At 44.3% G+C, this 22,035-nt stretch overlaps 2 protein-coding genes across 9 annotated transcripts in view; one reads left to right on the forward strand and one right to left on the reverse strand.

The window, feature by feature from the left end:
• The window catches only part of PECR (peroxisomal trans-2-enoyl-CoA reductase), a 43,376-nt gene extending 42,715 nt beyond the window's left edge, over nucleotides 1–661 (reverse strand). The window contains exon 1 of the mRNA XM_003816790.7: nucleotides 425–661. Coding sequence (XP_003816838.1) covers nucleotides 425–548 — 124 coding nt within the window. The 5' untranslated portion in view covers nucleotides 549–661. The remainder of the gene's footprint in view (nucleotides 1–424) is intronic.
• On the forward strand, nucleotides 652–21,582 carry TMEM169 (transmembrane protein 169). 8 transcript variants are annotated; one of them, XM_055109076.1, is made up of 5 exons: nucleotides 904–1,041; nucleotides 5,182–5,283; nucleotides 13,944–14,231; nucleotides 14,653–15,049; nucleotides 18,723–21,582. In XM_055109076.1, exons 4-5 carry the CDS (start codon nucleotides 14,779–14,781, stop codon nucleotides 19,343–19,345), a joined length of 894 nt encoding a protein of 297 aa, XP_054965051.1. In that variant the 5' UTR covers nucleotides 904–1,041; nucleotides 5,182–5,283; nucleotides 13,944–14,231; nucleotides 14,653–14,778; the 3' UTR covers nucleotides 19,346–21,582. The 8 variants fall into 8 exon arrangements, with proteins under 8 accessions (XP_003816839.1, XP_034810987.1, XP_054965052.1 ...); XM_055109077.1 differs by lacking the exons at nucleotides 904–1,041; nucleotides 5,182–5,283 and adding an exon at nucleotides 676–781; XM_055109078.1 differs by lacking the exons at nucleotides 904–1,041; nucleotides 5,182–5,283 and adding an exon at nucleotides 691–775.
• Nucleotides 21,583–22,035: the final 453 nt, after the last annotated feature.

Raw genomic sequence — 22,035 nt, forward strand, 5'->3', positions numbered from 1 at the left:
TGCTGTGGTTAAGAGATGTGAGAAGATACTATGAGAGACTCACTATGTTTACAACTTTTTCCAGTTAAATGAAGTCTTCCCACGTTTCCTAATCACTCACATTAAGCATATAGAATGGATTAATTTTAAATCTGAATATAAAACTAATTGCACAGCATGTTTCACTGCTCTTCTTACTGCCTACCTGGGGCACAGTCTCTTTGGCCTGAGTGGTCTCTTCAGTTTTTAACGAGTGGCTCCACAATTCCTTAGGAAGAGCTGCTCTCTTCTGTCTCCCTGGTGGTCGTAATTTCGCCCACACCTGCCCCGTCTTTGCTCTGCAGCTCCACACTCCCTCAGCCCCGCCGAGAGCTCCTGGCTCCCGTCTCCAGGTTACCCCAGGTCACCACAGCCACCTCTCTGCACCAGCGGCCCGCTCACGTACCCAGCTCCAGGAGCTCCTTCACGATGGCTTTTCCGATGCCCGTGGCCCCGCCGGTGACGATGGCCACTTGGCCCTGCAGCAAACCAGGCGCCAGGTAGCTCCTGCCCTTAGCCCAGGAGGCCATCCCTGCAGCGGGGTGCCAGAGCAGCTGAGCGCAGGCCCTTCTGGGTCTCAGGGACGTTCGAAGCGGGCGGGCGGACAGGGCGGTGCTCGAGCCCACGTGACCACCAGAACCCCGCACCCTCCCCGGCCCGGCCCCGCCCGCCGGCCGCGGCAAAGCCGCATCCTCCCGGAGCAGAACCGCTCCCCGCCGGCCATCCGCAACCTCCGCCAGCGTCGGTCCCTGGGCAGGTGTGGGTGAGACTGCTCGTTCGTTTCTTTAAATTTCGATGCCATTGGGGAGGGTGGAAGGGAAATGCAAAAAAAAAAAAAAAAAGAAGAAGAAGAAAGAAACAAGCAGGGTGTGCTCTATTTCAAAAATTCAATCCTCAGGGCTGAAGCTCTCACGATTAATTAAAATTAAATCTCCAGTGCAGCTGGAAAAAGAAAGGCTGCTGCTCGGCGCCCTCGCTGCGCCCGCCTGCCGGGGCCGGACGTCGGCGATGCTGTGGCTCCAGGTGCTGTGTGCCGCTGGCTGGGAAGGGGAGAAAGGGCAGGCTTAGCTGAGGGGGAGAAATGCGGCTTTCAGATCCTTTCATCCTTCGGGAGGGAGCCCGGGAAAGAGAGTGAAGGGGAAGAGGAGATGCGGTTGCAGTTTTCCACAGAACCAAGAGAATAAACGATTTAAAAAAATAAACTCAGGCCCACCTCCGTCTCACCTCCCACTCCCCACCCAAGAATCAAGGGGAAAGATCATCTTTACCAGGTTTGAGACCTGATCCATTTCAGCTGAGCTGCATAGCGAGTCCAGAAGAGGATCTTTCACTGAAGGGTGCACGCTTCCTGCAAGATGCATCTGTAGGTGTTTGAGATCATGTCCTGTAGTTCATTCCTTGTGCAGGAGGGTGAGCCCGCTGAGGATGGGGAAAATTTCTCGTCTGTGTTATGGTGCCCAGTAACAGTGATTTATTATTCAGATCTGCTCCTTATTTTTCATCTTGCTTCCCGCTCTGAACCCACCAGAGTGAGATTACACCTGGACTGGCCTACTGAGACTTCACCCTAAGAACTTGGTCGAATGTGCCAGTTGCCGTGGTCTTAACAATCCAGATGGGATGCTATTTCTAAGGCTGTTGTCAGAGTGTTGTATTTTCCCCGGACAGGTATTAAAATAATATAAAGGCAAATAAATGCCATCATCCTTTTGTTGGACCTACCACCTAGGATTCACAAAGCCAATTGGAAATGGGTCTGGTTGACAGAGGAATCAGACCATCACTTCCTCCACCAGGCCCCACCCACCAGCGAGGCTGCAGTTCTTGTTGGACAGCTACACTTCCCTGTTGCTCCATCCTCTTGTCCTTCTCTGATCTCTTTTTAGAATCACTTCTCCCTCTATCTTTGTTGCTGACAGATTCAAATCTACACTCGTTAAAGAAAGGAATAAATCTCCTGGTTACCATTTGCTACATAGTTTATCCAGGAATCACTTAACTCTACTACTTAAGTCAATTCTGTAGTTAGGACCAAATTTTTAAAATTACAACGCCATCACCTCCTTTAAAACAAAGTAAATTCAAACAGGAAAGCTCAAAGTGTTGTTGCAGAAACATATAACTCCTCTTGGTTTGATCCCAATGACAAGGTGTTTTTTTTTTAAGGAAAAGAAATATTGATTCAGTTCTGAGGGGTATCTTATTCAAGAGAAGTCCAGACTTTCTTTCTTGTGGGTGGGGACACTTTAAATTCTTTTAAATGATAACTTTATTGAAGATATAACTTAACATGATTTATGCCCTGGTCTGGACCTATAGATTCTTAGAGGTGTGCCAGGGTGGGTCAGTGGGAAGCTGGCTGTGCTGCAGCTTCCGTGTGGCTGCTGAGCGGACTGAGAGTGGGATTCTGATGTCTTCCAGTGAAACAGGGACTAGGGCCTGCAAACCGGTTATGCCCACTGAGGATGACAAGGTGCCATTCCTCAGCTGCAAGGAAGTTGCAGGATGAACAGTCAGAAGGCGATTTTTCATGATCCAGGCAGAACCTGCAATTAAGAGAGCTTTGGGGTCTCTTCAAGCGATCTTTTGTTTAAAATTAGGAGGCATGATCTCTTTGCCTCTGCCTCTGACCTCTGTCAGGGTTTGAAAGTCCACTAATCCGCTAAGTTCCAGGCCAAAAGGCCTGGAAGCAGAGCAATAGATCTGCTGCTTGGAAGCTCTTTGTTTTGAAATTTTAGTTCTGCCTCTGGTTGAGGCATCTCTTCCGAAGGCAACCGCGCCATGCTGCACTGACCACTCCTTTGGTTGAATCAAATGCTGCTCTTCCCTGTGCTCTGCGTCACTGCCCTCTTTGTCCTGGGGAAAAAGGCATTCCTGTGGCCAAGGTCCTCCCACACCCCCGAACCTCTCCCCACAGCTCTGTCATACCCCATTAGCAATGACTGCCTTCAGCTTCCCACCCCTCCCCCACCCCATCTGCCTGGTAACTTTATTTTCTCCCCTCTGCAAAGCAGCTGCTAGCTCAGACTGACAGGGGCTTGTGGGATTCTCGACATTTAGACTCCCAGAATCTCAGTGCTGAGAGAATGTCAGTGAAGCATCTGGTCCTGCCCCTACCTTGAAGCAAAACTACCTAGCAATTGTGCCATAACAAGGCATATAAAGGAGCTTATTGATGTCTTTTTATTAAACTTCTCCTTAGTCTCAGGCTTTCACAAAAAATAAGCTACTCCTGAGTTGCTACCACTTCACCCAGTCACTTAAAAAGATTTATCGAGCATCTATTTGTTGGCCTACTTCTATGGTACCACTTCATAGGGCTTAGAGTCTAGTAGAAGAGCTACGCAATAAATAAGTAAAAGAAAAATAAATAATGACAAATGTTGGTAAGCCTTACACAGGAAACAAGCTGTTGTGATAAAGAATAATGAGAGGCAGAGCAGGGAGTCAAGTTTTTAGTTCGGGTGTCAAGAAGGGCTCAGAGGAGGAAACATTTGAACAAGGACTCAAAAAAACAAAAACGGGCACAGGAAGAGGCAGGGTGGAGCAGCAGAGCAGCAAGATAGACAGCAGTTAAGAAGACCTCAAGCATTGGGAAGCATTTGGTGCTCTTGAGGAAGAAATACACAGCCAGTGTGATTGGAGCATAGTACCCCTACTATGGTGGTACAGATGGGGTGGCAGGATGGGGAGGTCCTTAGGCCACATGGACTTCCACGTGTATAACAGTAGGAAGTTACAGGAGGATTTTAAGCAGAAAACAGCCTGATTTTCTTTTTTATTTTTATTTATTTATTTGACATGGAGTCTGGTTCTGTATCCCAGGCTGGAGTGCAGTGGCAGCGATCTTGGCTCACTGCAGCCTCTGCCTCCCAGGTTCAAACAATTCTCCTGCCTCAGCCTTCCGAGAAGCTGAGACGACAGGTGCGCGCTGCCACGCCTGACCATCTGATTTTCTTTATGTTTTAAAAAGATGTTTCTGGCTGGGTGGCTCATGCCTGGAATCCCAGCACTTTGGGAGGTGAAACCCCATCTCTACTAAAAATACAAAAATTAGCCGGGTGTGGTGGCACACGCCTGTAATCTCATCTACTCGGTAGGAGAATCGGGTGGGGGAGGTGGGGGTTGCAGGAAGCTGAGATTGTGCCACTGCAGTCCAGCCTGGGTGACAGAGTGAGACTCTGTCTCAAAAAATTTAAAAAATTAAGTAAAAGATGTTGCTTACTGCTGAGTGAGGAATTGATTGGAAGGCAGCAAGAGTGGAAGCTGGAAGATATGAGCATTTTTTTTAGAACCACAGTTAAGAGACAGTGGCCTCCTAGACCAGAGGGGAAGCAGTGGAGATGGGAAAGTTGGGTGGATGACTTTAAGAATTATCTGGGCCGGGAGCAGTGGCTCATGCCTGTAATCCCAGCACTTTGGGAGGCCAAGGCGGGCCTTGGGGTTGGGAGTTCGAGACCAGCCTGACCAACATGGAGAAGCCCCGTCTCTACTAAAAATACAAAATTAACTGGGCATGGTTGTGCATGCCTGTAATCCCAGCTTCTCAGAAGGCTGAGGCAGGAGAATCGCTTAAACCCAGGAGGCAGAGGTTGTGGTGAGCTGAGATCACGCCATTGCACTCCAGCCAAGGCAACAAGAGTGAAACTCCATCTCAAAAAAAAAAAACAAAAACAAAAAAAGAATTATCTGGATAATTTTTTTCAAGAGTGGCTTAAAAGCAGTTATTCTAAGCATGAGTTCCAGAGTATGAGCATGTTCTTAAAAACCTGTTTTCCCTCCTACAATGACCAAGAGTACAGAGCTAATGGTTGATTGAAGCTAACACTCTGTAATATCACATTTGTAAGAATCTTTTTTTTTTTCTGAGGCAGAGTCTCACTCTGTTGCCCCGGCTGGAGTGCGGTGGTGTGATCTTGGCTCACTGCAACCTCTGCCTCCCGGGTTCAAGCGATTCTCCTACCTCAGCCTCCGGAGTAGCTGGGATTACAGGTGTGTGCCACCATGCCTGGCTAATTTTTGTATTTTTAGTAGAGGGGGTTTCACCATGTTGGCCAAGCTGGTCTCAAACTCCTGATCTCAAGTGATCCACCTGCCTCGGCCTCCCTAAGTGCTGGAATTACAGGCATGAGCCACCGTGACCAGCCTGTTTATTATCTTTAGACTGGAAGTGGAAGTGGAAGATGGGCACAGCTTAACTGCCAGAGAAAAGAACAAAGTCCTCTCTCTTCTCTCAAGTCTATTGATTAAAGCCTTGGAAATTGGGTAAAATTTTCTTTTAACCTCTCTCTTGTGAAATCTAAAAGGAAGGAGAAATGTTTAGAACCTGCTTCTCAGATCAAATACTTACAGCATAATAAAGTATACAAAAATGGGGAAGAGAATCAAGCCTTTCTTTCTTAACAGTTGTTTATGTCATATTTCTGGTAAGACATTTTCTCTTCTGTGTCCTATGAAGTCAACAAGTACATACTGACTTTTTACTACATGTCCAGCCCTGGGGTTTTCCCATTGGTGGTTAAGAAGAAGAGTAAGACAGTTCCTAATCTCTAGAAGTTTGTTATCTACCTAGAAAGATGAATGAAAACTCATGATGCCATCTATAATCTATACAATGATATGAAATGCTGCATAATTAAGTATTAAGTGTATGGTTCAGATGGCAAATGCTATTAAATTACAAATAGAAGGAGGCAAAAGAAAGGGAATAGAAACTAATATTTATGAAGTGTCAGTCACATATTAGGCATTTTATACTGGGCCATTCATTGAATTCTCACCATACACCTGCAACACAGGGTTAGGGTGGGAGGAGAGGACGTGGGGGCTGGGGTAGTCACAGAAGGGGACGTGAGCGAATGAGTCTGTCTTGAGCCAGGCTTGAAAGATGTGGAGAAGCGTGACAAAGATGAAGAAACCAACATAAGCACATGTGTTGAGTAGTCACGTTGCGGGAAAGGGAAGGGGGAAAATTGCTACTGAATCCTAGGGTGGGGTGCAAATACGGAGAGCCTCAAACACCAGACAGGCCTTCAGATATATTTTAGTCAGTAATGGCAAGACAAAATAAAAATATTGTTTTGTTTTGTTTATTAATCACCATTAATATGGTAAAAAATGGTAGAGGAATGTCTTCCATTTTAGAATGTCTTCCAGTTTAGAGGAAGTAGTATGAAGGCTGTATTCTGGCATATGGTGGTAGTAGAAATTCAAATGAACAAATTAACAAAAAGATTTCATAGGAATGACTAGCAGGACTTAGAGACTAATTATTATTAGGTATATGGAAATATGTCCTTAATATAGGAAATGGGTCCATCAAAGAACATTCTAGAAGTTTATAGATCTTTGCATAAATGTTGGCGGGTAGTATGGCACAATGAAAATAACATGGGCTTTGAAATTAGCAAACCTGGGTGTCAGTTCCAGCCCCACCACTATACTAGCTATGTAAGCTTGAGCAAATTTCTCCTCTAAATGGGAATAATAAAGGTACCTACTTCACTGGTTTGCTGTGAATATTGAACAATACGATTATTGTAAAGTACTTAGAGCAGCACTTGGCACACAATAAACATCCAATAAGTTTCTGTTGTTACTATTATTCAGTCCAAGTGTCCTCTTCTGCAAAATAATACTTGCTTCATAAAATTGTTGTACCTAGGCTGGTATGGTGGCTCACACCTGTAATCCCAGCACTTTGGGAGGCCGAGGCAGATGGATCACTTGAGGTCAGGAGTTGGAGACTAGCCTGGCCAACATGGTGAAACCCTGTCTGTACTAAAAGTACAAAAATTAATTGCGCATGGTGGTGTACGCCTGTGGTCCCAGCTACTCAGGAGGCAGAGGCACGAAAATCGCTTGAACCTGGAGGCTGAGGTTGCAGTGAGCTGACATTGCACAACTGCACTCCAGCCTGGGTGACCAAGCGAGACTCTCTCAAAAAAAAAAAAACAAACAGGCCGGGTGCAGTGGCTCACGCCTGTAATCCCAGCACTTTGGGAGACCGAGGCGGGCAGATCACAAGGTCAGGAGATCGAGACCATCCTGGCTAACACGGTGAAACCCCGTCTCTACTAAAAAAGAAATACAAAAAATTAGCCGGGCGTGGTGGTGGGCGCCTGTAGTCCCAGCTACTCAAGAGGCTGAGGCAGGAGAATGGCGTGAACCCGGGAGGCGGAGCTTGCAGTGGGCTGAGATCACGCCACTACACTCCAGCTTGGGCGACAGAGCGAGACTCCGTCTCAAAACAAACAAACAAACAAACAGACAAAAATTGTTGTACCTAGAACAACTGTGCAATATATAGCACATAGTGTTGCTTAATAAATATTTACTGAAGCTGGGCACAGTTGCACATGACTGTAGTCCCAGCTACTCAGGAGGCTGAGGTGAGAGGATTGCTTGAGCTTAGGAGTTCAAGTCAAGCCTGGGCAACATAGAAAGACCCCATCTCTAAAAATAAATGAATACGTAAATATTTTTTGAATGTGTAATTCAGTGAGATAATGCATATACTGTATAATCAACACAGAACCTACCAAATCACACAATCGGTAAATTCCATAAATGTTGTGGTGTTTCCTTCTTTATCCCTTTCTCCTTTCCTTTCCCCCTTCTCCTTTTTTCTCGGTAACACTGAGAGGTTCTCTGCTGTAAATAAAGATGAGTTTGGTTTGAACATGCTTTGCTGAATAATTCAGTTAGAAAATATTCGCCAGGCTATTGGAGATACAATCTTGAGATCTACATTTGGGCGTTGTTGGCGTAGAAGTGGTCCTACAGCTGTGTGCAGGAAGGCTGTATATTTTAACAAGAGGAACAGAGTGTGCTGTTGAGAATAGAGGACAATGAATTAAGAATCGGGCCTAGAAAACACTGGCAATTATGGGTTGGAGAAAGCAGATAAGGGAGCAAAAGAAACAGAAGGGAGATTTGAGAGGTAAAAGAGAATGAGAGTAGAAAGTTAAAGGAGGTGAGGGAAGGTTCAAGAAAGATTTGGAAATTAGTGGAATCAACAGCTTTGGTGTGACAAGGAGAATAAGAATGGTGAAGTGGTCACTGTGATCACATCAGGGACTTTCAAGACTGTTTCTCACCAAAATGAGTGGATCTGTCATCAAATGAAGGAGAAATAGGGTTTTGGACAGCAAACAACAAAACCAAAAAACCAAAAACCATCAGCTGTTCACTGCAGCTACTACCACTTGACTACTTCTATTTTTTATTTTCATTTTATTTTATTTTACTTATTTTATTTTTGAGACAGAGTCTCACTCTCTCGCCCAGACTGGATGCAGTGGCACGATCTCAGCTCACTGCAACCTCCACCTCCCAGGTTCAAGCGATTCTCCTGCCTCAGCCTCCTGAGTAGCTGGGATTACAGGCGTGCACAACCACACCAAGCTACTTGTATTTTTAGTAGAGACAGGGTTTCACCATGTTGGCCAGGCTGGTCTTGAATTCCTGACCTCAAGTGATCCGCCCATCTTGCCCTCCCAAAATGCTGGGATTATGGGCATGAGCCACCACACCTGGCCTTGACTTCTTCTAAATCTTGGTGGGGAAATCCTGGACTTTAGAGTTATGCAAGTATAGAATTAAAGCCAAGTTCTCTCACAGCTATATTTAACGCGTTGAACCTAATAGGTCAAGTGTGGAAAATAAGACCTACCTGTCAAGCTTGTTGAGAGATGCAAGTAAGAGAACATCTATAAAGAGTTTACCTTACAGCCTGACACATAAGGCTCGATAAATGCTAATTTCCTGGCCTATTTCTCATCTTTGCAAGTGACTTGCGCGTGTGCGTGCGTGCATGTGTGTGTGTGTCTGTGTGTGTACAGAGGTTGGGAGTGGGGAGAAAGGGCAGAAGATTGCAGGATGAACTGGATATGAGTGGCTATAAACTATTTGATAGAAAAGCTTGGTTGGAGAAAAATGAGATTATCAGAGAGAGTGAAGTGGCAAGGTAAAGTTATTTTTGTCTAGATAAGGAACTCTGAGTTTGAAGGCAAAGGGGAAAGAGCCAGTAGAAGGAAGTTGGAGCTTTTGGAGAAGGAGGAAATCAAAGATGAGGAAGAGATGGGGATCAAGAGTCAAGTTGGGGTGGTCAAAGGCAATACCTGTTTTCAGACCACTCATGCTGGGGAAGGCCAGCCACTGTTGTAAGGACACTCAGATGGCCCATGGAGAGGCCCATGTGGAGAGAAACTGAGTCAACATTACATGAGTGAACCATCTTGGAAGCAGATCTAGCCTCATTCAAGCCTTCAGATGACTGCAGCCCTGACATCTTTAGAGATCTTGAAACAAAACCAGCTAAGCCACTCTCACACTTCTGACTCAGAGAAACTATTTATAGGAATCCCACAGAAATTTTGAGAAAATTCTATTCACAGAACACTAAAAGGTTCAGAAACCATAAAAACAAAAAAACGCTTTTGGACCTCCAAATTCTATAGGCAGGAAGCAGGTAGAGAAGACTACTCACCACCCAGCTAAGGCACTCCCAGTTTATTGACGCACATAATTGTGTGAGATAATAACTTTTTTATGGTTTTAAACCTTTACTTCTTGGGTAATTTGTTACATCGCAACAGATAATTCATATTCTTGTACTGTGACATCTGATATATTCCAGACTTGCAGGAAACTAACAGTAAAAAGGATCCCCAAATTTAGGAAAACACTGTTTTTACAGTAGCCGTGATAACAAGTAGCCACCAGAACTAGTTTTAAACATGTTCAATCAACAACTGCCTAAGTGAATACATTTTTGAAAGCCATCATCAGAGTGCCAGACCCTGATTGGCCAAAAGTCAACTCACACTAGTGTGAAAGTCAGCCAAACAGGGACAGAGCAACTCACCTGTTTGACTTTCAGAAACAAAGGACTGACTGGATGGGTTAATTTCCAAAAACATGTTTGCTGAGTGTTATGGTATGGTTTGTTTTCCCCCCAAATCCATATGTTGAAATTTCAGCCCCCAGAGTGATGGCATTAGGTGAGGCTTTATGTCATGAGGGTGGAGTCCTCAGGAATGGGATTAGTGCCCCCATAAAAGAGACCCAGAGGCTGGGCTCAGTGGCTCACACCTGTAATCCCAGCACTTTGGAAGGCCAAGGCGGGCAGATCATGAGTTTGAGACCAGCCTGGCCAGTATGGTGAAACCCCATCTCTACTAAAAATACAAAAATTAGCTGGGCGTGGTGGCGTGTGCCTGTAGTCCCAGCTAATTGGGAGGCTGAGGCAGGAGAATTGCTTGAACTCGGGAGGCAGAGGTTGCAGTGAGCCAAGATTGCGCCACTGCACTCCAGCCTATGCGACAGAGTGAGACTCCATCTCAAAAAAAAAAAAAAAAAAAAAAAAAAGAAGAGACCCAGAGAGCTAGTCAGCTCCTTCAGCCACGTGAAAACACAGTGAGAAGGCACCATCTATGAACCAGAAAGTAAGTCCTACCAAACCCCTAAACTTGATCTTGGATTTTTTGCTCCCAGAACTGTACAAAAAAAATTCTTGTTGTTTATAAGCTACCTAGTCTATGGTATTTTCTTATGGCAGCCCAAATGCACTAAGACACTGAGGGAGATTGTTGTTGATCAATTGAACAGGTTTAAAACTGGTTCTATTGTCTACTTACCATGACTACAGAACAACCCATCTTTTCCTAAGTTTGTGGGAATGCTTTGTAGTCTCAAAGGATAGTGTTCTAATTGTAGGGAGATGAGGAAATCATGTTTCAAGGTAAATCAAGGACAGTGTCTCTGTCCTGTGACTACTGTGAGTAGACATTGGCTGGGCACCTTTCTAAAATGAGCTGTGCCTGAAGCAAAAATAGCCCCCCTAAGGTGAATAGCCAGGAGCTCACCCTTTACATTTCATATTTCTTGTCTAAGGTTTTAATGGGATGTTCAAAAGTCATCTCTCTTTTTGCCTCTGATAGGATTGTCCCTCTCCTCCATCAGCCAACAAGATGATCATGTTTATCTTTTATATCCCCAAGAGACTCCAAAGCTTCTCTTAGCTACTATTTTCTGTACTAGTCTGTCCCTGGGCTCAGGAAGCTCTTCCTGTTATCTAACATTGGCCTCTCCCATTGTGCCCAACCAAATCAAGAGTGTCGAACACTATACCTTTTTATGTTTTTTTTTAATTAAATTAATTCTTTTTTTGAGCGATTCGCCCGCCTTGATCTCCCAAAGTGCTGGGATTACAGGCATGAGCCACCGCACTTGGCCACTTTTTAATAAGGCCCATTAATAAGGGTCATCATCTCCATGCATGTGTTCACTTTGCCCTGCCACATCTTCCTAGAGCACCACCCCCTCAACAAAGAGAGAGGAAAAGGGAACAAGAAGTATGAGATTTGCAACTTGCCTTCTCACGTGTACTCTTTAACATTTCTGTCTCCCTTCTGAACATCTTGGTACATCTTTAAAGAAGGAGTAAGGAGTATAGAACATAAACCTTCTCCCAGCTCTGAAGCTCTGGTCCTTTAATCTCCTCGGGGTCTCAACCCCTAGTTTGAAAATTCATGCTGTATAGAAGGGCCAAAGAAGGCCCTTCACAAGCTGCCTCAGAAAACAACAGAGAGAAACAGATGATCTAAGTAGGAAAACACGGTGGATTAGGGTGGCCTCCCAAGCTGTGATCATTGCACCTTCAAGTAAGTACAAAGTGGTTTGTTCAGAGGTCATTCCTACCATAGAATTACCATGATGCAGCTTTCTGAGTGTCAGTGTATAAGAGGACTTGGACCAGGGAAAACATTTTTTTATTAAACATAGACACTTAGAGAGTAGAATTACAAATGCATGTATATACACATTTGTATATAAATATACATATGTATAAGTACATATATAGATATACATATATATGTATATCCTGGAACTTAACGTAATAATAAAAAGAAGTGTGTGTGTGTGTGTGTGTGTGTGTGTGTGTGTGTGTGTGTACATATAAAATCTTCACCTGGGGGTGGATTGCATTCAGCCTCCACATTCAGTTTCCTCTGGGTAGAGGTCCGCTCTCCTCTGTGTAGAGGCCACTTTGGTAGAAGAGCCCTGGTCAAGCTCATCAATGCCCAAGGCCTGCTCAGCATTCTAATGGTTGGATTAATTGTCCTCTGGAGCTATTTACCTTGGGAGGGCTCTCTCCCCTGCTTCTTCCTGTGTACATCCTTGTACTTTTAGACACCTCAGCCAAATGAATCTCCTGGTCCAGAAAGCTCCATGGATAAGAATTTAAAGATAATGGCTCTCATTCTGCCCCTAGTACACCCCCCAGACAAAGTCAGGCAGTGAGGACGTAGTGAAACCTGCCCATTTCATCCTGTGGATCCTACCACTAAGATTCTCAATTGTGTCGCTGGGTGCCTGATTTATTCCAGGCATTGGGTTAAGTGCCCAGTTATAAAGTTAATTTAGATCCAACACCTGCCAATCCAATGGAAAGACAAAGAAAATCAACAGAGGCTAGAGGAAATACTGGGTGAGAGGGCAGCAGAGGAGAGCTCCCCTGCCTGGAGGGGGAGAAAAAGCCATTCCATTGAGCTTAAAATTTACCTAAATTTTAGAAACATTGAAATGAGAAAAAAAATATGTATTCTGGCATTTTAAGAGATATGCTATACAGTACTTCCTGTCACATGGTAATTACCAAAGATATATAAATTTGCTTCAAAATGAATGGAGCCTAGTGGAATTCTAGAGCCTAGTGGAATTTTTGCTTCTTTCTTCTCTCCACTGCCCCACTCCCATCCACTGGGCCAGAACACTAGACATTGGGAACATTTGAATACACATGAGAGAAGAAGCTTTATTATTGGAAATAAAGGGATGGCAAATGGTGTACATGTGGCAATAAAATAAGGCTCAGAGAGCACTGAAATACAGTGAGGGATTTGGGAGTTGGGAACAAAAGTAACAGCCAGTAACCTGGAGTTGCTGAAGAGTGTACAGCCTCGAGGAGTGTGGGGCGGCAGGGTTGTGAGTAGAAGCTTGCGATTCTGAATAATATGCACAGTTATTTGAAAAGTGGGGAATTTTTTGGTAAATAGCTTGGAAACTTTTTATATCCATAGCGGGTACCACTATAGTTCATAAGTTATTTTTCACAGTATAAATGCCAATAATATTGCATAACAGCAGGACCATTTGCCTCTTTCACTAGGATTAAAACTGGGTATGTTAAAAGTGCACGAGAGTATTCTAGCTAATAAATGAAGAAGTCAGAGAAATGGAATATCATTTTGTAACCCCCAATGATTTAATGGGTATAGTCAATGGCCATTAACGGGCTGTTAACTTCACAAAAAGAGTCAATCAGACATTAGGGGACTTCTAATGGAAGTACAAACACCACCTCTAAAATTGTCTTGCCAAACAAAACAAACCATCAACCAAAAAAATTTCAATGTGAAATTGATCAAGACTTTCTATTTAGCTATCAACTTATAACACAGAGTTCAGAGGAATACACTGTGGGGATGTAATCAGCAAAACCCAGGCTATGAGAATCTGCAAGATAAATGACCCGCTTTCTTTAACAAATAAGTTACCAGGAAAAAAAAATGAAGGACAGATATACAGACCTGCACTGTCCAGAACAGAAAGTGGAGAGACACTGTTATTTTAAGGGTGAAAGTGAAGCCTCTCCACCGCTCTTGCAGCACGTGATAGGACAAATCCCCGTAACTTTTTGAGATTGTGGGCTGACAAGAAGCCAGGAGACAGATTTCCTTTACAGAATAGCCAGGTAGACACGGTTGGTGAGGTTGTACCATTTGAGTGGCTTGCTTAATGTTGTATTTATCCATTTGAGTATAGTTTTAATGTATGATTCAATAGCCAGAAGTCTGGAATACTGGTCCCAGCCACCTATGGTTCTTTTTTCTTTCTTTCTTTTTTTTTTTTTTTGACAGAGTCTCGCTCCATCACCCAGGCTGGAGTGCAGTGGTACAATCTCGGCTCACCAGGCTCAAGCAATTTTCCTGCCTCAGCCTCCTAAGTAGCTGGGATTACAGGCACCCACCACTACAACCAGCTAATTTTTGTATTTTTAGTAGAGATGGGGTTTTGCCATGTTGGCCAGTCTGGTCTCAAACTCCTGACCTCAGGTGATCCACCCGCCTCGGCCTCTCAAAGTGCTGGGATTACATGCGTGAGCCACTGTGCCCAGCCTACCTGTGGTTCTTAACTCTCACCTACTGGTAAGGCTTCCTCACCCAACTTCCTTATACTCTGCATGCTCCAACTAGAGGCTGATTTATACACAAAAATCGGTAACACAAGCAGACTATGCTAACTACTTATGTATATAAAATAAAGAAACAATAATTGTTGACTTTCATATGAATAAGGAAAATGCAAATTATGACAACAATGAGATATAGTATTCCTTCACATGGGTTTTGCCAAATATTATATGTTTGTATAAATGACAAAAATATTACTGTAGCAAAAGTTTATTCACTGTCTATTATAAGAGATTTAGATTGCACTCCCAAAATAAAGTATTGCAAGAAGTAAAGGGAGAGGGAGGCTTCTGCTAAGTTGAGGATCCTTTCCCACATTCCTGTCCATCTCACCCCATTTGCTTCCTGTTGATGGCTTTGCTTTCCTATCTTTCAGGTGGAATGCATCCTTGGGACATCTTTGCATAGCCCCATCTAGGAAGAAGTTCTGTGATGTGTGAACTGTGAGTTTACTCAAACAAGTCCAACTCTTTATAAGACATAGGTAGACGTCAGGTCTGGGATGGAAGAGCCAACAGCAGTAGAAGGCCAGGTCCAGCTTCCAAGCCCCCACCAGGGCTCTCTCAGGAAGGCTGTGGCTGCTGCCCTGGCGCTGGATGGGGAATCCACAATGGGGCACAGGAAAAAGAAGAGGAAAGAGTCACGCCCAGAATCCATCATCATCTACCGCTCAGACAATGAGAAAACAGATGAGGAGCCCGGAGAATCAGAAGGTGGAGATCAGCCTAAAGAGGAGGAGGGAGATGATTTCCTAGACTATCCTGTGGATGATGGTAAGTCTCTCTAGCCCACTTGTTTAAAGCCATGGGAAGGAAACCAAAAGGGCATCTTCCAGAACAGACAGGCATATGCTCACTGTCCTATTTCTTCTTGGTGATACATTTCTTCTTGCAATATTACCACCTTTTATTTATTTATTTTGAGACAGAGTCTTGTTCTGTCACCCAGGCTGGAGTGCAGTGGCATGATGTCGCCTCACTGCAACTTCCACCTTCTGGGTTCAAGTGACTCTCCTGCCTCAGCCTCCTGAGTAGCTGGGACTACAGGCATGTGCCACCATGCTGGGCTAGTTTTTGTATTTTTAGTAGAGACTGGGTTTCACCATGTTGTCCAGGTTGGTCTCGAACTCCTGGCCTCAAGTGATCCACCTGCCTCAGCCTCCCAAAGTGCTGGGATTATAGGCATGAGCCACTGAGCCTGGTGCAATATTACAGTCTTCATTCAACAAATGGTCAGTATTTACTGAGCACCTATTACATTTTTTTCTAGATGATACAGAAATCTCCACCCTTTCAGAATTCCTAATGAAATGGAAGAGGCTGATTTATACACAAAAATTGGTAACACAAGCAGACTATGCTAACTACTTAATGTATGTAAAATAAACAATAATTGTTGACTTTCATATGAATAAAGAAAATTATGAGAAAATTTGCCAGAAGAAAATCATATGGCAAATTATGACAACAATGAGATATAGTATTCCTTCACATGTAGGCTTGCCAAAAATTGGGTAAAATGTGATTACATCAGTATGAGCAAATGGATATACTTCATGCACCTTAGTGAAAGTGGAAGCCGCTTCAACCACTTTGTGGAGGAAACTTGTCAACGTTTATTAAATATTTAGTAAAATTCACAGTTCAAAACATGCATACCTCATGACCCAGAAATTCTCAATATCTACTCCATGAAACTTATGCCCATGTTATCCTTGTATAAGGAGGCATATATAAGAACATTTGTTGAAGCTAATGCAACCATGATGTGTTTGTATTAAGAATTATTGTGGAGGCTGGGCACGGTGGCTCACACCTATAATCCCAGCACTTTGTGAGGCCAAGGCAGGCAGATCACGTGGGGTCAGGACTTTGAGACCAACAACAGGAGTTCGAGACTGGCCAACATGGTGAAACCCCGTCTCTACTAAAAATACAAAAATTAGCAGGGTGTGCTGGGGCATGCCTGAGGTCCCAGCTACTTCAAAGGCCGAGGCACAAGAATTGCTTTAACCTGGGAGGTGGAGAATCTGTGTTTGTAGAATGCAGAGGTTGCAGCAAGTCGAAATCCTGCCACTGCACTCCAGCCTGGGTGACAGAGCAAGACAACATCTCGAAAAAATAATAATAATTATTATTATTGTGCAGCCGTAGAGAGATGAGGCAGATCTATTTGTGTAGATGGATAGATCTCTAAGACATATGCTCACAGTGAACAAGATAAGCAATTTCTCTGCTCTCCTGCAGTTGACCTTCAGGGAAAGACAGATAGTGAACAAGTCAACAAATAAAAGATACTTTCAGGTAGTAGTATGAGTTCTAAAGATGATAAAACCACGCTTATGGGAAGATGAGTACTGGTGGAGGGTGGAAGGTGGTGGGGGAGAGACTGCATGGTTGTGAAAGGCTTCTCTGAGGAGGTGACATTTGAATTGATCCAAATGACATGAGGGAGCCACCATGAAAAGTTCTAGGGCAGAGTTTTTGGAGGAGGTGGAACAGCAAGGGCAAAGCCTCTGAGGCGAGAGCAGCTTTGGCCCATTTATGGAAAGGAGTTATTTCAGTGTAGGGAGTGTAGGAGATAAGAGGGAGGATGGTGAGAGGAGGACAGGAAGGTAGGCAGGGGCTGGATCATGGTGGCCCTTGCAGGTCTCGGTAAAGAGTTTGATATTTGTTTCAAGTGCAAGAGGAAGTCAATGGAGGACTTTTAAGCAAAGAGACATCATCTTGTTTATATTTGTAAAAGATCACTCTGGCTTCTCTATAAAGAATGAATTATAAGGGTTAAGACTGGATGCTGATGGGAGACTATTGTGTCCCTGCAGCCTCAGTAGCACTAATGGAGAAGTTCGGGTGATAGCAGGAGAAAGCTGGAGAAGAGAAGCTGGATTCAGGATGCAATCTGAACTTGCTGATTGATCAGAGGCAGGGAGTGAGGGAAAGAGAGGAATCAATAATGACTCCTGGGTGATTGACTGGAATGACAGGGAGGATAGATGGTGGTGGTGTTTGCTGTGATGAAGACTGTGAAAAGACAGTGCTTGGGAGACTGCACATTCCTTTTCTCTGGGTAAGCAGAGTCCCTGCCACTATCCAGGGCCCTGCTGTTTAGGTGGCTTCATCTTATCTCTCAGTTGTGGGGCAAGGAGTCCACAGGGCCCAAGGTCCATGCCTGCCTAAAGGCTGTATTTTCCCATCCCCACCCAGACTTCTAGGGTGGCCAGCAGATAGCTATTTGGTTCTGTGTGGGTGCGTCGTGTGTGTGTGTGTGTATGTGTGGTGTGCAGTGTGGGTGTGGTGTATGTGGGGGTGTGTGGGCTGTTTGTGTGTGTCGTATGGTGTGTGTGTGTAATGTGTGGTGTGTGTGTGGATAGGCGTGGGTGGTATGGTATGGGGGAGTATATGGTGTATGTATGTGTGCGTGGTACATATGTGGTATGTGTAGTGTGGTATGTATGGGTATGTGGTGTGTGTGTAGAATGTGCATATATGTGGTGTGTGCATACGGCATGTGGGTGGGTATGTGTAGTGTATATATGTGGAATGCGTGGGGGGCAGCATTTGTGTGCATGTATGCTGTGTGTATGTGTGGTGTGTGTGATGTGTATGTGTGTGTGGTGTGTTATGTGTGTATGTTGCGTGTATGTGTGATATGTATGGGTATGTGGTGTGTATATGGTATGTGTATGTGTTGTATGTGGTATGTGTGGGGAGGTTGTGTGTGGCATGTGTGTGGTGTATGTGTTATGTATGGTGTTTGGTATATGTGGTGTGTGTATGTGGTGTGTATGTGGTATGTGTGATGTGCATGGTGTGTGGTGTGTGTATGGGATAGTGTAGTGTGTGTATGTGGTACGTGATTGGGAGGTGGCATGTGTATGTGTGTGTATGGTGTGTATGTAGTATGTGAGAGGGTGTATGTGTATGGTATATGTGGGATGCATGTGTGTATGCATGCAGCCCCTGGATGTGAGGGCTGGATCAGGCATGTGAGGGGCCCCCTCTCAGAAAGCACAGAACTAGGCATGAGAAGGGAAGGTGGTGGCCATCCATCAGTCCAGTATCTTCACAGCACTTGTTACCTAGAAATAGGATCATCATTTGCATCATGTCTGTATCAAAGTTCCTCACACTCCTCCGTGCCACAGAGACTGTGCCAAGATTGAGGCCCCAAAAAGCGGAGAGAGTACGTGAAAAGCTTAACCTGCCTCACAATTTTATCCGGGCCCAGGCACAAGGACTGAGAGTTCATGTGGGAGCAATAACACCAGTGGTCGCTCTCCCGAGGGAGACCCACTCAGTCCGCCATTGAATCACTGACTCAGGACTGTGCCAGATGCTGTAAAAAAGGCTACTCTTGTCCTCATGCCCAGCCTGGGAGGGTGCGACATGGAGATGCAATGCCCACTCTTCTGATCTTGACTCTCACCTCCTTTGTACCCTGCAGATATGTGGAACCTGCCTCTGGACAGCCGCTATGTCACCTTAACTGGGACCATCACACGAGGGAAGAAAAAGGGTCAGATGGTGGACATCCATGTCACATTGACAGAGAAAGAGCTGCAGGAACTGACCAAACCTAAAGAGTCATCAAGGGAAACGACGCCTGAAGGAAGAATGGCCTGCCAGATGGGAGCTGACCGTGGGCCCCATGTGGTCCTCTGGACGCTGATCTGCCTGCCTGTGGTTTTCATCCTTTCTTTTGTTGTCTCTTTCTACTACGGCACTATCACCTGGTACAACATCTTCCTCGTGTATAATGAGGAAAGGACCTTCTGGCACAAGATCTCGTATTGCCCTTGCCTCGTTCTCTTCTATCCAGTGCTCATCATGGCCATGGCTTCTTCCCTCGGCCTCTACGCTGCTGTGGTCCAGCTCTCGTGGTCCTGGGAAGCATGGTGGCAAGCTGCCCGAGACATGGAGAAAGGCTTCTGTGGCTGGCTCTGCAGCAAGCTGGGTCTGGAGGACTGTTCTCCCTACAGCATTGTGGAGTTGCTTGAATCCGACAATATCTCAAGCACTCTCTCCAACAAGGACCCCATCCAAGAAGTAGAAACCTCCACGGTCTAAACTCCCAACAACTTACTCCCTCCTCTGGCCCCAGTAGCCTGTATATCATCTTAAAATTCCAGCAGATTATTTCTTTAAATTACCCCCTACTCTCCGCAGTTCTTCTGGGAAATCAGAGTCCATACTGATCAGTTTTACCATCTTGAGGGTTCCAGGAGGGCAGGGAGCAGACAAGCAATTGTGCCAAAGCAGTTCATCCAATGGACAAACTCTTTTTGATTCCCTGCCCTAAAATCACCATTTATTTAGGACAATGGAACTCTGCTGTGTGTCGTTTTGGGAGCCTGGAAGTGTTACTGGTGCCTGGAACTGAGGGGAGTATGTGACTAAATGTGTCAGGGAGAATAAAGAACCTCAGGGGTAACCAAATCCACCAAGATAATAGACAGGGATGGAGTGAGACATTTAGGAAGCTGGACTACCACAGTGTAGCAGAAGGTAAAGATTTGTGTGTATCATTTAGATTTAGATTTAGCTGCATAGAATTAAAACCCTAAAATATCAGTGGCTTAAACAAGATAGAAGTGTATTTCTTTCTTGTGCAGAAGAAGTCTGGAGGCAGACCATCCTGGGACCCTGTGAAGTAATCCAGGTCCCAGGCTTCTTCTATTTCTCTACCATTAGTAGGATGTGACCCTTCTCACCCTTATCCCCAACATCCCAGTGCTGATTACATCTTCAGCCATCACATCCATGTTTCTGATAAAATAGAGGAAAGGGCAGAGAAGCACACACCCTTCCTGTTCAAGGAGACTTCCCAGAAGTCCCACTCGATTCTTCTTATATCTCATTGGCAAGACCTCAGTCACATGATGTCATGAGCAAAAGAGGCTGGAAATGTAGTTGTTTGGCTGGGTAGCTATATTCTCAGCTAAATATTGGGTTCACGCTAATTGGCAAGAAAAAGGAAGAATGGTTATTTGGGTTTTGTTTTGTTTTGTTTTGTTTCGCTTTAGAGACGGAGTCTCACTCTGTTGCCGAGGCTGGAGTGCAGTGGCACTATCTCGGCTCACTGCAACCTTCGCCTCCTGGGTTCAAGCAATTCTTGTGCCTTGGCCTCCCCAGTAGCTGGGATTACAGGTGCGTGCCACCATGCCCGGCTAATTTTTGTATTTTTTTTTAGTAGAGATGGGGTTTCACCATGTGCCCAGGCTGGTCTTGAACTCCTGACCTCAGGTGATCCGCCTGCCTCGGCCTCCCAAAGTGCTGGGGTTGTAGGCGAGAATGGTTATTTTGGTAGGCAAGTCAGAATCTTTGCCTCACAATGATCATTTAAATACATTCGGAACCCCAAACTGCTAATATGGTTTTATTTATTTATTTATTCATTCATTTGTTTATTCATTTATTTATTTAGGCCTGAATCTTACACAGAGAATTTATATATAGATATTAGCTACATATACTTTGAATATGCTATACATCGATATTAGCACCTCACGTACTTTGCAATTAAGCTTCTGTAATGTCATGTGATTTGTTTTTGGAAAGGAATAGTGTACAGGAGAGTACAATTTATAATAGTAGCATAACTCTTTGTCCTGGTGGTGGAGGTGGGACGAGGTGGTGATATTTAACCTAGATTAAAGACCAGGAAGGGAGGAATTGCATCTGCCAAAGTTTCCTCCAACAGCGATCAGTAGCCCTAAGTACAAAGAAGCCAGATTTAGCCTTCTGTTGTTTGGCAAAACCTCACTCAGAGCTTTACTCCCTCAGACCTTTCTGAGTTTAACCACAGACATGATCTTTGCTGTGCTGAGAAACTTGTGTCTTCGTGGCCTGTAGGGAGTGTAAACCAGATTAATACAGATTAACAGACTCTGAACTTAAAAAAAAAAATCACTCCTAAGGGTGTCCTTCTAATTTCAAAATATCAACTCCTAAGAGGTCAGCAGAATTTGGAGATTTGGGTCCTTATAAGAATAGCTGGTGCTCTTTTCTTGTTCATGTCTCAAAACAAAGCTGTTGAGAGAACTGCTGCGATGAATCAAACCAGAGGAGTTTGTCATGCTCCCCACAGAGAGCCCAGGACATTTGCCTGATGTATGGTGCTGAGCTCCACCTTCAGAGGAACTCTCTCTTTTTTTTTTTTTTTAAATAACTATTATTAGCTTGACAAGAAAAAAAAAAGTGCCCAACAGTTTTAGTGTTAATCTTGGTGCTCTATGGTGCATTAGCAGAGATATGAACAATTAAATGAAGACAAAGAAAATAAAAATAAAGTCTGATTAACTTTTGCTCATTTTGTCTTTGAGGCTCTTCAAAATTGCTTTGAATGCTATGGTTTGCAGAAAAAGGGTGAGCATGATGGCTGTCCTATATGTATGTAATGATTTTAATATGAATCCTTATGTCTGGACTCTTTCCATGCTTCACTAATTTTGGGGAATTCTATTTAGGTGGACTGTTTTCACAAACCACACTAGAAACTTGCAACCACATTTGTCCCATTTTTCTGGGGTTGGGGAAACCAATGGGAAAAGCCAAAAAGTTGTGATTAGGACACAGGTAAAGTGGCTGTGGTGCCATGGAAGAGTGTGGGATGATGATGAGATCATACCCAAGAGATACCTAGATAAAGTTGACATGGCCTTCATCCTAGTTGGGCTCATCATCTAGTGGAAGAAATAGGCTTGTAAATTAAAACCATTTCAAAGGGGTTCTATAGAGGTATGTAAAAGCCTAGACTA

This window comes from Pan paniscus, chromosome 13, assembly GCF_029289425.2.
Source record: "Pan paniscus chromosome 13, NHGRI_mPanPan1-v2.0_pri, whole genome shotgun sequence".
In the NCBI taxonomy this organism is placed as follows: domain Eukaryota; kingdom Metazoa; phylum Chordata; class Mammalia; order Primates; family Hominidae; genus Pan; species Pan paniscus.

Coding starts and splice junctions, on each gene's coding strand:
- TMEM169 (XM_003816791.5), top strand. CDS start 14,779: ATGGAAGAGCCAACAGCAGTAGAAGGCCAGGTCCAGCTTCCAAGCCCC. Junction 15,050..18,722: donor AGACTATCCTGTGGATGATG/GTAAGTCTCTCT, acceptor TGTACCCTGCAG/ATATGTGGAACCTGCCTCTG.